This window comes from Leopardus geoffroyi, chromosome B1 (assembly GCF_018350155.1).
Source record: "Leopardus geoffroyi isolate Oge1 chromosome B1, O.geoffroyi_Oge1_pat1.0, whole genome shotgun sequence".
NCBI classification, from domain to species: Eukaryota; Metazoa; Chordata; class Mammalia; order Carnivora; family Felidae; genus Leopardus; species Leopardus geoffroyi.
The window spans coordinates 132,469,169-132,483,368 of NC_059327.1; the positions used below are offsets into that span (position 1 = coordinate 132,469,169).

Here is a 14,200-nt window from a genome sequence, read left to right on the forward strand (position 1 = left end):
GTAGGAAACAGCCTCAGAATCCATGAGTTTTTACATCTTTTAATATTTTTATCATCTTGTAATTAGTTAACATAATTTTTAAAATGAACACTCAGAAGTATTATAAAATAGAGGGAAAGCCCTGCTTTGGAAAAGAAAGAAAGGCAGTCCTTTAGCATTTATTTCTGGAAACTTTGATCTTCTATAACACCTAACACTATTCTCCTACAAAGCTGTTTTAAGACCTTTATTCCCAGTAATATTGCCATTATGTTATATTCATTTCTGTCACATTGTAGGTGTTCTGCAAATATGCAATAATAATTGAGAAAATAAGACTTATTTCATGTTGGCAGAGTTAAATGAAACAAGATGTAAGTACTGGTACTTAACAGGCACCAAATATGTTAGCCGAATGTAAAGAACTGAACAGAGGAGGAACAGAGTTCATGGGGAAGACTTCACAGTGAGTTTAAGGGTTGCCAGGAACTGGTTTTTTCTCCAGCCAGCATCTTCTAATCCAGTGGTTCTCAAACTTGACTGCACATTGGAATAACCCGTGGAATCTTTAACAATGACCGATGCCTGGTTTCCATCCCCAGACATTCTGATTTACTTGGTATAGGGTCTAACTTGGGCACTGCAACTTGTTTGGAGGGGGTGGGCACTGGGATTTTTCAATGCTCTTGCAGTAGAAAAAATAAGGGGCTTCGGAAGATGTCTGTGTCCTTTCCCCAGAGGCTGTGAATATGTTAGGTTACACTGCAAAGAGGAGTTAAGGAAGCAGATGGAATTAAAGTTGCTAAACTGTCGACCTTAAAATAGGGAGGTTAGCCTGGATTATCTGTGTGGGCCCAATGTAATTACAAATTCCTCCTTTGACTGAGGAAGAGGGAGGTAGGAGAGTCACTGTCAGAGTGACTTGAGGAAGACTTAACCAGCTATTGCTGGCTTTGAAGAAGGGGGCTATGAGTCAAGGAATGTAAATGGACTCTAGAGGGGGAAAAAAGCAAGAAAATAATGCAAGGTTCATCCCCACCCCACACCTGGTTGCCCCAAAGCTGCTGACACTTTTTTTTTAAGCCCACTGAGACCTGCATAAGACTTCTGACTACCAGAACTATAGTTCTGGTAAGAACTATAAGAAAGAATTCCATGTTGTTTCAAGCCACAAGTTTCTGGTAATATATTACAGTGGCAACCAAAAATTAAGATGGCACCCCAGGTGATTCTAATATATTCCAGAGCCTGGGAATCACTGCTCTAATCATTGAGAGTACCCTTTGCAGAGCTGGTCTTCCAACTGGAAAGAAAGAATGATTTACTGCAAGAACAAGATTATCTTGTTACCTGAGACATTACTCCCGAAGAAGGCCAGCTGCCCTGCATTGTTGCTTCCCCAGCCAAATGAAGTCCCAGAGAGAGACAGGGCAAAGCTGTGGGCCCCGCCTGCAGCCACCTGAGCCAGGGGGATGCCATCCAGGGACCTCACCCTCTGTGGGCTGGCTTGGGAGGGGAGCTCCTTCCCCAGGCCCAACTGCCCATGGCTGTTACTTCCCCATGAAAACACTTGGCCATCTACAAAAATAAAGAAGAGAAATTCAAAATTGTAAAAATATTGGAATACCAAATTCGAGTAGAAACTACCACCCTAATTCTAAAGATCTTTAATACTTAAAATAGGGACAAAAGAGGTTAGAGTATTCTGACTAAAGGCAAGGAAGATGGTCAAGAACACCTTCAAAAGTCCCTTCCAACAACATCCACTCCTCTTCTCCCTCCCAGTCAAGGGCAACTGTGTTCTTTCAGCTGCTCAGACTAGAAATCTTGGGAGTCATGCTCATCTCCTTTCTTCCTTTTACACCCTTCTACCTAGCAAATCCTAAAGTCTCTATCTTTAAAATGTATCTGGAATCTGACCACTTCTCACCTCCTCACCGTTACCACCTTAGCCACCAAGCCACCATCACTTTTCTCCTAGAAGATTACAACAGCACCTCACTGGGTTCCCAGAGTCCATGTTTGTCTGTTCTCCAAAGGGTAGCCAGAGTGGTCTTTCAAAAAAATAAGTCAGACTGAACCCTTTAGGGATTTTCTGTCTCACTCAATAAAAGGCCAATTCTCACCACAGCTCACAAGCGCCAGGTCACCAGGATTCCCCATGACACATCTCAGACTTCATTTCCCCCTTGCTCATACCTTTCCAGAGCCCCTGCTGTTCCCTGTTGAGTATGCCACAACCTCATGGCCTTTACATCTGGATCATTCCTTTGAATCATGGCCTTAGCATCTTGTCTCCCTCCTCCCCTTCTTTTGGTGTCTGCTCACCTTGTAAGAAATAGCTTCCATGACATCCTTTATAAAAGAGAAAGACCCCTTTCCTCCATTTGAGTACTTGCTCCCATTCCCTTACCTGCCTTCATTTTTTTCCCCACACCCTTATCTCTGTTATATGACATAATTATTTGTCTATGTGTTTAAGGCTCACTTCTCCTACATACCCCCATAATATAAACTCCATGAAAGCGCAGTCTTAGGTTTGTTCACTGCTATATCCTCTTTGCCGGAAACATTACAGGCACTTAACAAACATTTGTGGAATGACTGGATGGGAGAAAACAACCAACAACATTTTATGTTGAATTTGACCAGAGGTGGATAATTTACATGAGGTCAAAAGTCAAGATCTTCTAATATTTCATTGTCTACCCAGGAAACTGCCAACGTGTCTCAGATGTTTATGTTATTACATCTAATTTTTTCTTTTTTAAACTCTTCTAAAGCTAGTTCTACCACTGGAAAGTATTTCTGAGGGCACAATGCAGAATGTCAAACCCACAGTAAGGTCTATGAGAACTCACAGTTCACCATAGCAAATGTACTGGGTACCCGGGCTTCACACAACCTTCACAATCCAGACCAATGTAAAGACAAATCAATACCCTGAGGAAATAATTCAAACTATTTCAATAATTAAGAAGAAGAAAAGTATGGAAGGAAAAGAGACTAATATTTATTGTACCCCTACTATCTGCTTTGGACTATGCAGGATATATTGTATGTCTTGTTTCACTGAATCTTCTAAACAGCCTGTAAGGTAGACATCAGTACTCCTACAGATGAGAAAATCGAGAGTCAAGTTAAATAACTTGCCCTAGATCAAATAGCTGGAAATGGCAGGAAGGAATTATACAATAGCCACAGGATTATAGTACGGTCTCATGGCCTGTGTGGTCCAGTGGTTAAGCACTTAGGATTGGGATGTAAACAAGTATTGGTTCAAATCTCACTATCTGTTAGTGTGTGACCTTAGGCAAATTGCTGAAAGTCTGAGTCCAAATTTCTTCATTTCTAAAATGAGAATACAAATAATGCCCAGGTTCAGTGTTTGTTAAGTGACTGAATGAGATTATACATGTAAAGCATTTCACAAAATAGCTGGTGCGACAGAAGGCAACCAGGAAATAAACGTTGGCTGTTCATAGCCCTTGTGGCACAGCTGCAATTATGCATAAGATATCACCTGAAAGACATACAAATGTTAAATGTCTCTTGAAGGCAGTCAGAATATGCCACCCCAAAATATGTCATTTTGGCATAAGTGTTATCTTGAGCTGAAGGCAATTGAGAATCGATCTATGTAGGAAAAGTTCTCTGCCCCTCCTCTTATCCACCCAAAAGCAATGTATATATTTCCCTTTGTGAAGGTGTCCTTTCCTGCACCAGGGATGGGGCACTGACTCATCACCAGAGATGGAAAGTCTGCAACAACATGAGTCTTCACAAATAACCCTTAATAAACTAACTCTTATCTTCCATTATTTCCACATATTTCCAAGTCACTTCCCTACAATTGATCATCCCACAAAGCCCAAATCTTTCCTTTGTTAAAATGGTATATAAGTCCCCAAGTCTAATGACTTCTTGAGTTTCACTTCTTTTTTGTGAACTTCCATGCATGAAAATATTAATAAAACTCGTGCCTTTTGTCTTGCTAATCTGTCTTTTGTCACATAAATTTGCAGGCTACCAGGTGCTAAACTTAAGAGGATGGAAGAAAAGTTTTTCCTCTGCAACACTCTCCATTGAAAAATTTTGAATGATGATGGACAAAGGATGGGGGATGTTAGTAGAAAAAATATAGTCATGATTTTGATACCTTGACTTTCCTTTCTTTTCTTTTTAGGTAGGTAAAATCCAGCACAGAGCCCAACGTGGGGCTTGAGCTCACAACCCTGAGATCAAGACCTGTGCTGAGGTCAAGAGTCAGATGCTTAACTGACTGAGCCACCCAGCCACCACATTGACATTTTGACTTTTCTTTCTTTGATCTAAGTCAAAAAAACAAATAGGCCTTAGTGTATTTGAGTCTGCCGGTGTATACAGCCATTCAGCACAAAGGGCAAAGTTCTGGAAATAAAACCACTACTAAATTCTGAGAGAGTCAGATCAGGTCATGAGAACAGAGATGACCCTTTATAGCATCGATATGAATGAGTCACTACTTAGAGTATAATAAGAACAAAGACAATTGAAAAAACAATGAAGAACAATAGAGCTTATGAAATCTAAAAAGTTAAAAACTTCTAAATGCATGAAAATTAGTCCCACTGCATTAAAAATCAACAGGTATCATTCATATTAAAGACAAATTACTTTGTAATGATACTTAGAAGATCCAAAAAGCCATTTTTACCTTCTGATAATGCCAGAGAGTGGTAGTTTCCACAGGAAACTTGTATAATTTTTATACCAGTCAGAGTTTTTATCTTCCTGTAGTAAAAATGATACAAAAATCTATTAATCCTTCTTTAGAGTGGCTCACCAAGTGAACTACAGATATGTAAAATGATCCCAGGTAATACATTTGGTTTAGGGAAATAGCTTTCTTTTCTTTTTTTATGAGTTGGGCTACTTTAATGTTTTTTACAATAGAATAGTTCTCTTGATGACTGCAGATATATAGGGCTGTTTGGTAATAATCAGAAACACCACAGTAATGGTGGTTTTCCTGATTGGTGTATAATCTTTAGAAATTATAAAGAATTACTTGCTTAAAACTGCTGTCAACCCAACATTCAACATTCATGCGTTCATCGTTTTCGGGATTGTTGGCAACCTGGGCATATTTTCCCTGGAAATAATTTATTTTCTTATATTTCTGTAGTACCTTTAAGCCAAAGCCCTCTAAGTGTTTTTAACATGACATCAACAAGCATAAAGGTACAGAGCAGAATCTAAACAGTTGTAATACACAAGTGATTTTTATTGGACTTTTAATGCAGTATATAATGTACTAACTTTTATTCTATATTTATTGCCTTAAAAGAAAAATAAATTTCTTCATGCACATATGACATGGGGCTTTAAAATTTATAGAACACTGTTATTTACATCACCTGATTTAAGCCCTATTTGATAAATAAATCACTAGGTTGAATCCTATTACATTGCCATTTTTGTGGATCAAAAAGGTAACTACCAGCAATTTCATATGGTTGCATCTAGTAGTGGTCAGAGTTCTAGTTTGCTCTAGGGAATCATGTTAGAGGTATCACGTTGTAGAACTAGACTCAAACCTTCGTCTTTTCATTCAAAGTTCAATGCTTGTTCTCCAAAGCCACAGCACTCATACAATTCAAAACCAGAAGAGGTAACAAAAAGTAACCTCCTAGTATTAAAAATCATGCTTTTAAAAATTCTTACACATGTAACTCATGAATGTACAATTCAGACTGCTTGTCATATCATTTGTCCTAGGAAGCTGTTTATGAGGATATGATTCCTCCCCCTTACCCCATCATCTTACTACTTTTCCGTAAGTAAAAGTTTCCTCTTCTGGTTTGGATCCAGTGATAGGGGCATGCGAATTAACTGACAATAGACAGATTGAAAGGAGAAAAGACAAACTTTATTTATATGTACAGATGGGAGCTGCCAGTAATGGAAAATTTGTGGAATCACCATATATGTATATATATATATATATATATATATATATATATATATATCAGGTATATCTGATATATATATAGATATATATCAGTATATCTGATATATATATATATCAGTATCTGATATATATCTATATCTATATCTCTCTCTCTCTCTCTCTCTATATATATATATATATATATATACTGATATATTTGCTATATCAGTATAGCAAAAGGGAGGTTTTTAGGGCTTCAATAGGAGAGTATGGAAGGTTTCATAGGGTTTTTTTTTTTTTGTGTTGTTTGGGCAGTCTGTCTTCACAGCATCTGAATTCATAAGAAACTCCCTCCAAGCTGTGAATGGCAGCTGTTTTTTTCAAGGAGTCTTTGCTTTAGTCAGAAGGGAATTTCCAATAAGATTTCTTTCTGCATCTTCTGTTCAATGTTTTGACTTTAAAGTAATCTTTATATTTTATTTTTACTTATAGGTTATGTTTATTTTATATTTATTTATTTACCAAGTGGGTCCCCTCGGTTATTTCCAATATATGAGATTAAGATCAAGGAGTCACATGTTCTCCTTTTACCCTGACCTTCTTCATAGGACTCTAATTAAATAATAATTGGGGTTAGGAGTTTTTTCTCTCACTACACTATAATCATTGAGGTTAGGGAGTTTGTCATAGTATCTTTGTACCCTGACATCTTGCATGGTGCCTAGCACATGAAACTCAAAAATACTGAATGAATGAATGAATGAATGAATGGAAATACTTACTGAGGTATAAGATTTATTTCCTTAAATTCTCCAATTCCCAGCTGCCCTTCAGAACCAGCTCCCCATGCGAAGACCCTTCCTTTGTAACAGACAGCAAGGGAGTGTTCCTTTCCACAGCTCACCAGTTCAACACGTAGAGTTTCCAATGCCTGAATTGGTTCTTCAGGAACAAAAACAAAATAAAACTTCTCAGAAAGATCACTCAGATTTCTCATCTTTTCCAATGGACTTTTAAATCATGCCCTGACATCCTCACTAAAGTTTGAAGGAAAAAAGCTCAATGTGTATTACGCTGTCTGTATGGGAACATGGTTACTATTTAAAAGGATGAGCTTCAGGGGCACCCCGGTGACTCAAGTCAGTTGACTTTTGATTTTGGCTCAGATCATGATCCCAGGGTCATGAGATTGAGCCCCATGTCAGGCTTTGCGCTGAGCATGAAGCCTGCTTGGGATTCTTTCTCCCTCTGACCCCTCCTCTCGCTTTCAATATAGAATAGCATACCATAGACTAGAATAGGATGAGCTTCATGGAGAAAGGGAACTTGTAGGAACTACGATGCTTGACTTAACATTTCTCTATAAGGATGGTAGCAAAACAAAAGGAGACAGAGGGAAGATGGGATTGCCTCCACTCTCCTCTTCTGACTTTCCCAGCCCTGAACAGTGAGAATAGTGAATTCCTTGCTCAGGAGGAAATGGGCAGGGAGCCTGCCTCATGAATGAGAGAGGCAGAAGCCAGATCCTCTCACAAAGAATGCAGTAGGAGCACCTGGCTGGCTCAGTCTGTAGAGCTTGTGACTCTTGATCTCAGGGTTGTAGGTTGGAGCCCCACATTGGGTGCAGAGATTACTTTAAAAAATAAAATCTTTTTAAAAAAGTAGTAATATGCCTCTCATGAGCCAAAAATGCCCACAAATGAAAACCTAATCATTTGTAGTGTGATCCCTACCAGTCAATCTAAGCTTTTCCCAAAGTGTTTGTTTCTGAATTATTAGAGGTTTTGAGTTAAATATATCACATTTATTTTGAGATAAAGAGAGAAAGAGAGAGAAGGGAAGGGGAAGAGAGACAGGGAGAGAGAGAGAATCCCAAGAAGGCTCCACGATGCCAGCACAGAGTCCTGATTTGGGGCTTGATCTTAAGAAGTGTGAGATCATGACGTGAGTCGAAATCAAGAGTTGGATACTTAACTAACTGAGCCACCCAGGAGCCTTTAGTTTTCTTTTTTTAAACCTGTGTGATCTTATCCTTTTCAATTAGTTTCAAACCATGGGGCAATAAAAAAAATGTCCCAAAGATTCATACACTCATGAAGGCTGAAACTGGTACCACATTCCTAGACAACAATTTGGCATCAAGTATTATGTTGCCCCTCATTTCCACCTAAAAGGGATTAGGATATGCCATCCCAAAATATTCCACTTGAGCAATTTTTGGAGTTGAAGGCAACTGAAAATCAAGAGAAGCAGGAAGAGTTCTCTGCCCTCCCCTCATCCACCTAAAAGCAGAGTATAAAATTTCCTTGTAAAGATGTACCCCCTCTTCCATACTAGGAAGAGAAGAGTAACTCTTATCATTAGAGTTGGCACTAAGATGAGTCTGTATAGACAGCTCTTACCAAAATAACCCTTTTCTTTCATTAATCTCTCTCATACATTTCCTAGTCACTTCCCCACAACTGATCATCCTTCAAAGTCCAAAACCCCTTTTCTTTGCTAAAATGGCATATAAGTCCCTGAATCTAATCACTTCTTGAGTTTCCCTTCTTTTCTGTGAACTCCTGTGCACATAAAATATTAATAAAATTGTATGATTTTTCTCATGTTAATCTGTCTTTATCAGCTTAGTTCGTAGGCCTTCAGAGCAAGAACTAATAGGGTAGAGGAGAAGTTTTTCCTCCCAGACACAACACTTGGGATTATTCTAGGTAAGTAATCAGAAATATGGTCAAATAATGGCAATCATAGTATTATTTATAAAAGCCCCTAATGAGAAAAAAACAAAAACAAAACTAATTTCTAACAAAGAAAAATAATTAAATTGCACTGTTAAAGCCTAGAATGTTATGCAATAATTTAAAATGTATTTTCCAAAAGTACACAATAAGGGGGACCTGGGTGGCTCAGAGGGTTGAGCCACCAACTCTGGATTTCAGCTCAGCCCATGATCTCAGGGTTGGTGAGATGGAGCCCCGCGTGGGGCTCTGTGCTGATGACTCTGCTTGGGATTCTCTCTCCTCTCTCTCTCTCTCTCTTCCCCTCCCCCACTCGAGCTGTCTCTCTCAAAATAAATAAACATTAAAAAAAATCATAATAAAAGGGCAATGTTCATGATATGTTTCATAAGAGCGCAATTTACAGAGTTGCATAATACCGTGTATACAAAACTATATAATGACATGCTTTTATAAAATTAAATGTATGATAGAAAAAAGCGAAAAAAGAAATGCATCAAAATATTAGTAGTTGTCTTTGGGTATAGGAATTATAGGCAATTTCTTTTCCTGTGTTATAATAATCAGTAATGGTAAAAATGCTATTATGTATTTTATTTAAAAAAAAAAAAAAAAAAAAGACGCTGTGGGCTATATCTGAGAGTTAGAGGTGTCCCGCCCATAAACCAGTTTGGAAGGTCGTTCTGATGGGCCCAGATAGATTCGCTCAGGCAAGGACTAGTATGGAAAGGCTTAGTAGGAAGTACCACGTCTCTTTTTAAAGGAACGCGGTCCCGTTAGTTTCGCTTTCAGTTTTGCTTTGAAGGAGAACTGGAAACCGAAAACAACCGCGCATCTGGAAAACGAAACTGACGAAGTTGCGCGCGAAGGCGTGGAGCAACGTTTCCCCGCCTCTGGAGGCCCAGGGGACCCGGGACTCCCAGCAGCATCCCCTGCCTGGCCCCGCGCCCCGCACCTTTGCCCCGGGCACTTACTTGGCTGCTCCTCACGCTGCAAGCCTCTCCGCCCCAGCTGGCCCCGGCTGTTGTCCCCGCATGAGTGCACAGCGCCGTCGCTCAGCAGCAGCAGCGAGTGGCGCTCCCCGCTGGCGGCCTGCCGAAGCTCGGGACCGCCCCGGGCCGCAGGCCTCCGGCGCAGAGGTCCTTTGGAGCTGGCGCCCCAGCACAGGTACATCCCGCTCCCCCGCCCGGCCTCCAGTGGCTGTGCGTTAAGCCTGGACCGGCTCGCCAAGGTTAGTGACAGGCTGTGTGCTGATTTGCCGGAAACCTGGAGGCTAGGAGGAACAGCCCGAGTCTGATAACATCAGGGAGTCCGACTCCCCACCCCGCAGCAGCACCGCCCTGGCACCCTTAGTCATCCAGCACCCTGGCCAATGGCTTTTGTGGATCAAACGTGACCCTCGAGTGCTGAGGAGCAGAGAGGGACTCCAGAGGAAGAGCTTCTGGATTTACTTACATACTAGCTAAGTCATTTATGAGCTGTGTGATTTTGGGCAAGTTGCCTAAGGAATCCGTGCCTCAGCTACCACGTCAATGAGAATGTGGACAGTAATACAGCAAATCTAATGTTAGGGTAATTTAACAGATAATACATAATGTTAGAATAATGCCTAGAATGCTTAATAAAAGCATCCGAAGCATTTTCTAAGCTGTTTTTGGCACTGGTAATGCAAAATCCTCATGGTACTAACATTCTCCTGTTTATAAACAGGTAAATAGTATAATGTCAAGTGACAACATGAAGAAATATAACAGTAAAGTAATAGTGGGGTCAGAAGGAAGTTGTATTTTTTAAATACTTATTTCTTTATTAAGGTCTATTTATTTTGAACGAGAGAGACTGCATGAGTGGGGGAGGGGCGGGGGGGGGGGAGAGAGAATCCCAAGCAGGTTCGGCACTGCCAGTATGGAGCCTGACTAGGGATTCTGAGGGCCTGAAGTGACAACCATGAGATCATGACCTGAGCTGAAATCAAGAGTCAGAAGCTTAACCAGCTGAGCCACCCAGGCGTCCCGGGAACTTGTATTTTTTGATAAGATTTCAGAGAACACTTCTCTGATGAAGCGACATTTGAGCAGGGAGCTTAGGGGACATGGGACATGAGGGAATGACTCATGTTCATGTCTAATGGCAGAGGGTGAAGGAGAGCAGTTGGAAGGTTTTCTTGTTTTTTGGTTTTTTTTTTTTTTTAAGAAAAGCAGTTGTTAGTATTTAGTGAACCTCTCTCCATGTGACTTCAGGCTACCAGGACACAGGCTCGCCCCACGCCTTTAATCTTCTCCTCAGTTCTTCTACTGAAGAATTTGGCCTTCACGATGACAGGCTATTTAGGGAGCTTTCCCTTTCCCAATACTTTGTAGTAGCCCGATCACACCACATCAATGATAGGAGCAGCTCCAGTCTTGTTTTTGGCAGCATTTACCCGTGTCTGCTCACTGACCAAGGTCCACAGTTTATCAAGCTTAACAGTTGGGTAGAAGCTCTGGTTCCTTTTTAAGTGGTAATGCCTCACACCAACTTTTCCAAAGTAACCTGGATGATATTTGTCAAAGTTGATCCTGTGGTGATGCATGCCACCAGCATTATCCCGGCCTCCTGGGTGCTTCCAGTGCTTGCCGATGCGGCCGTGGCCATGGCTCACGTGGCCCCAAAGTTTCCGGGTCTTTCTCAGTCTGGATGGCATGTCAGCAGCCTACAAGAAAGAGCACAGTTGGAAGGTCTTGAAGAGAGAAGTGACATGATCTGACTTTAGTTTTAAAAGATTCCTTCTGACTGCCATGTAGAATATAATAGAACAAAAATGGAAGCAGAAAAGCCAGTTAGGAGAGGCTGCTGTAGGAGGCCAGGTTGGAAGGATGCCCTTGGGACTAAGGCAGTACCCTAGAAGGAAGGAGAGAAGAAATGAACACATTCAAGATGTTTTGAAAGAGTCTACAGATTTGCTGATGGGTTGGAAGAAGGAGGAGAGAAAAAAAGAAAAGGATGAGGATTATTCCAAAGTTGGCCTGAACAGCTGGGTGAATGGTGGTTCCCTTTCTTGGCATGGGGAAGCCTGAGTGAGGCTTCACTTTGGGGCTGGTGGGTCAGGAGTCCAGTCTGGTATTAACTGTGGGATGCTTGTTACATAAGGAGGCAATAGGATTAACTGTTTTGGAGTTGTGCAGAGAAGTCAGGGTGGAGTCATAAAATTGAGAGTCTCAGTGTAGAAAGGATACTTAAAGCCAAATGGGGGATTGAGATCACTCAGTGGGAGGTGAATGTGGCTAGCCTATAACAGAGGACGGATCCTAGAAGGAAGACCATGAAGGGTGGTATGTACCAAGCAGGTGACGAACAAGGGAATGATGATCTTTGACAATTGCTTGTTGAGCAAGATATGGATTGAGTATTGATCTTTAGGTTTGGCAAAATAGACGTCGTTGGTGACTGTGACAATGTTAGCCATCATTGGCATTACTGTTTTATTTTTATTTTTACTTTTTTAAGTTTATGTATTTATTTTGACAGTGAGAGAGAGGGAGTGCATACATACATGTACAAGCAGGGGGGGGTGGCAGTGGTGGCGGTGGAGGAGTTAGAGAGTGAGGGAGAGAGAATCCCAGGCAGGCCCCAAGCTGTCAGTGAGGAACCTGACTTGGGACTTGAATGCATGAACCGTGAGATTATCACCTGAGCTGAAGTTATTGAGCCACCCAGGCAACTACCCTGTATGTATTTCTTAAAAAAACAATCAACTGGAGAGCTAACATGTAAATGTATTGTGTCCCCATCACCTAGCACAGTGTCTGCCACATAAAAAGAACTCAATAAAAGTTAGTGAGATAAGTAAATACAATGCAACTTAAACCGATCATACTTCTATTGCTTGAGAAAGAGATAACTAGATAACTCTCAATTCATCTGTGTTCATGCACTTGAAAATGGTAGCTCCATTTATTGAATGTTTACCATGTGTTGGCTATTTTATTTATTTGTTTATTTATTTTTAAAGTTTATTTATTTATTTTGAGAGATAGCGTGAGCAGGGGACGGGCACAGAGAAAGGAAGAGAGAATCCCAAGCAGGCTCCACACTGTCAGCGCAGAGCCCGACACAGGGCACAAATTCACCAACGGTGAGATCATGTCCTGAGCCCAAATCAATAGTCAGACGCTTAACTGACAGAGCCACTCAGGCGCTCTACGTGTTGGCTATTTTATGTAAAATACCTACTTTAGTTCTTTCATCAGTTTTTCTCAGTTAAGATTCTTTTGGTTGCACGTGACAGAAAATATGACCTAAGCTCATTGAAGCAAAAGAAATTACTGTAGATTGCATTATGCTTATTCAAAAATATTTGATTTGCATCTCTGCCCTATGGCATCAAGCTTGAGCATGTGAATGTGTTCTGGCCAATGACATGCAAGCATGGAGTGTCTTCTGGGCAGATGGTTTAAGGGCCAACAATTATTTACCTACTCTCTTTTCCCTCTATTACAATTGTTGATTTTCCAGATCGAGATTAGCTTCATCATCCTGGGTCCCAGATTAGAAACAATAACCTAGCAGAGTTACAGGTAATCTTTGTAGCATAAGTGAGAAATCAGTGTTCATTGTTGTAAGTCCCTAAGTTTTTGGAAGGTACTTGCTATTGCACAGATTGCCTAACTTAGAGTTTTCTGACATTCACATACTAAAAAGTCCAATCAGCATGGCTGATTTCAGGAAAGACTGTCAACAAGGACTTAATGTCAGGGAAACTGGCTGGCATGTGACTTTTGATCTCGGGGTTGTGAGTTCGAGCCCCACACTGGGTGTAAGATTATTTAAAAATAAGATCCTAAAAAGAAAACAAGTGCTTAATGTCCTAATGATTCCATTTCTCTGTACCTCTTCACCCTATCTCCTGCTATGAGGACTTCATCTTCCGGCTCCTTTGAGATAGCAAGAGAGTTTTGACAACTCTAATCTTTATTTATTTATTTATTTATTTTTAACTATACATCACATTTATTTTTCCAAAGAACTTCCAAACTCCCTCCTTGCTACAAAATAACAAACAAAAACATTAATAATATAGAGGTAGGAGTAATTTTTGAGGTTAAATTGTCATCTTAGTAGGCATCAAACCCTAGCTGAATTGCCTTGTGTGTAATAAAAGATATTCTTATGCCTGAAATAGATCATGAGATACTTGGGTGACAAACAGCCTTTTAATTTCAATGACACCTAGAGCCTCCCAGGATCTACTCTCCATTCTCTGCCTTCTCTTATTTCCATGTTTCGGTTTTGTACTGAAAAGCAGCCACTTCTACATCCTTGATCAGACACTAACAGCAGACCAGACATGGTAACTATAGTTCTCTCCCTCCCGACAACTCTAATCTTTATATCCAACTCTCTGCTTCACAGCCTTGGAGAATGTGGTGTTTAGGTGTGATGCTCTCACATGTCTCCCCCTGAGCCAATCAAGGCTTCCAGGAGATCAAGTCAGTCACTTGGCAGATTTGTTGGCCACATGGGGGTGGAACCTCACCCAAGCAGTTGGTCTGAGAGTGAGGAGTAGGCAGAT

General features: G+C 40.7%; 1 protein-coding gene and 1 pseudogene across 4 annotated transcripts in view; both read right to left on the minus strand.

Moving 5' to 3' along the window:
- The window catches only part of HERC6 (HECT and RLD domain containing E3 ubiquitin protein ligase family member 6), a 62,432-nt gene extending 52,206 nt beyond the window's left edge, over positions 1 to 10,226 (minus strand). Inside the window, exons 1-4 of one of the 4 annotated variants that reach the window (XM_045473230.1) lie at positions 9,624 to 10,205; positions 6,694 to 6,853; positions 4,676 to 4,752; positions 1,330 to 1,557 (exon numbers count right to left, since the gene is read on the minus strand). In XM_045473230.1, the coding sequence (XP_045329186.1) occupies positions 1,330 to 1,557; positions 4,676 to 4,752; positions 6,694 to 6,853; positions 9,624 to 9,822 (664 nt within the window). In that variant the 5' untranslated portion in view covers positions 9,823 to 10,205. Of the gene's footprint in view, positions 1 to 1,329; positions 1,558 to 4,675; positions 4,753 to 6,693; positions 6,854 to 9,623 lie in introns of all 4 variants that reach the window. The other 3 variants (XM_045473240.1, XM_045473255.1, XM_045473251.1) reach the window with 3 other exon arrangements.
- A 619-nt stretch (positions 10,227 to 10,845) lies between these two features.
- LOC123595456 lies at positions 10,846 to 11,360 on the minus strand (annotated as a pseudogene).
- Between the last annotated feature and the right edge of the window lie 2,840 nt (positions 11,361 to 14,200).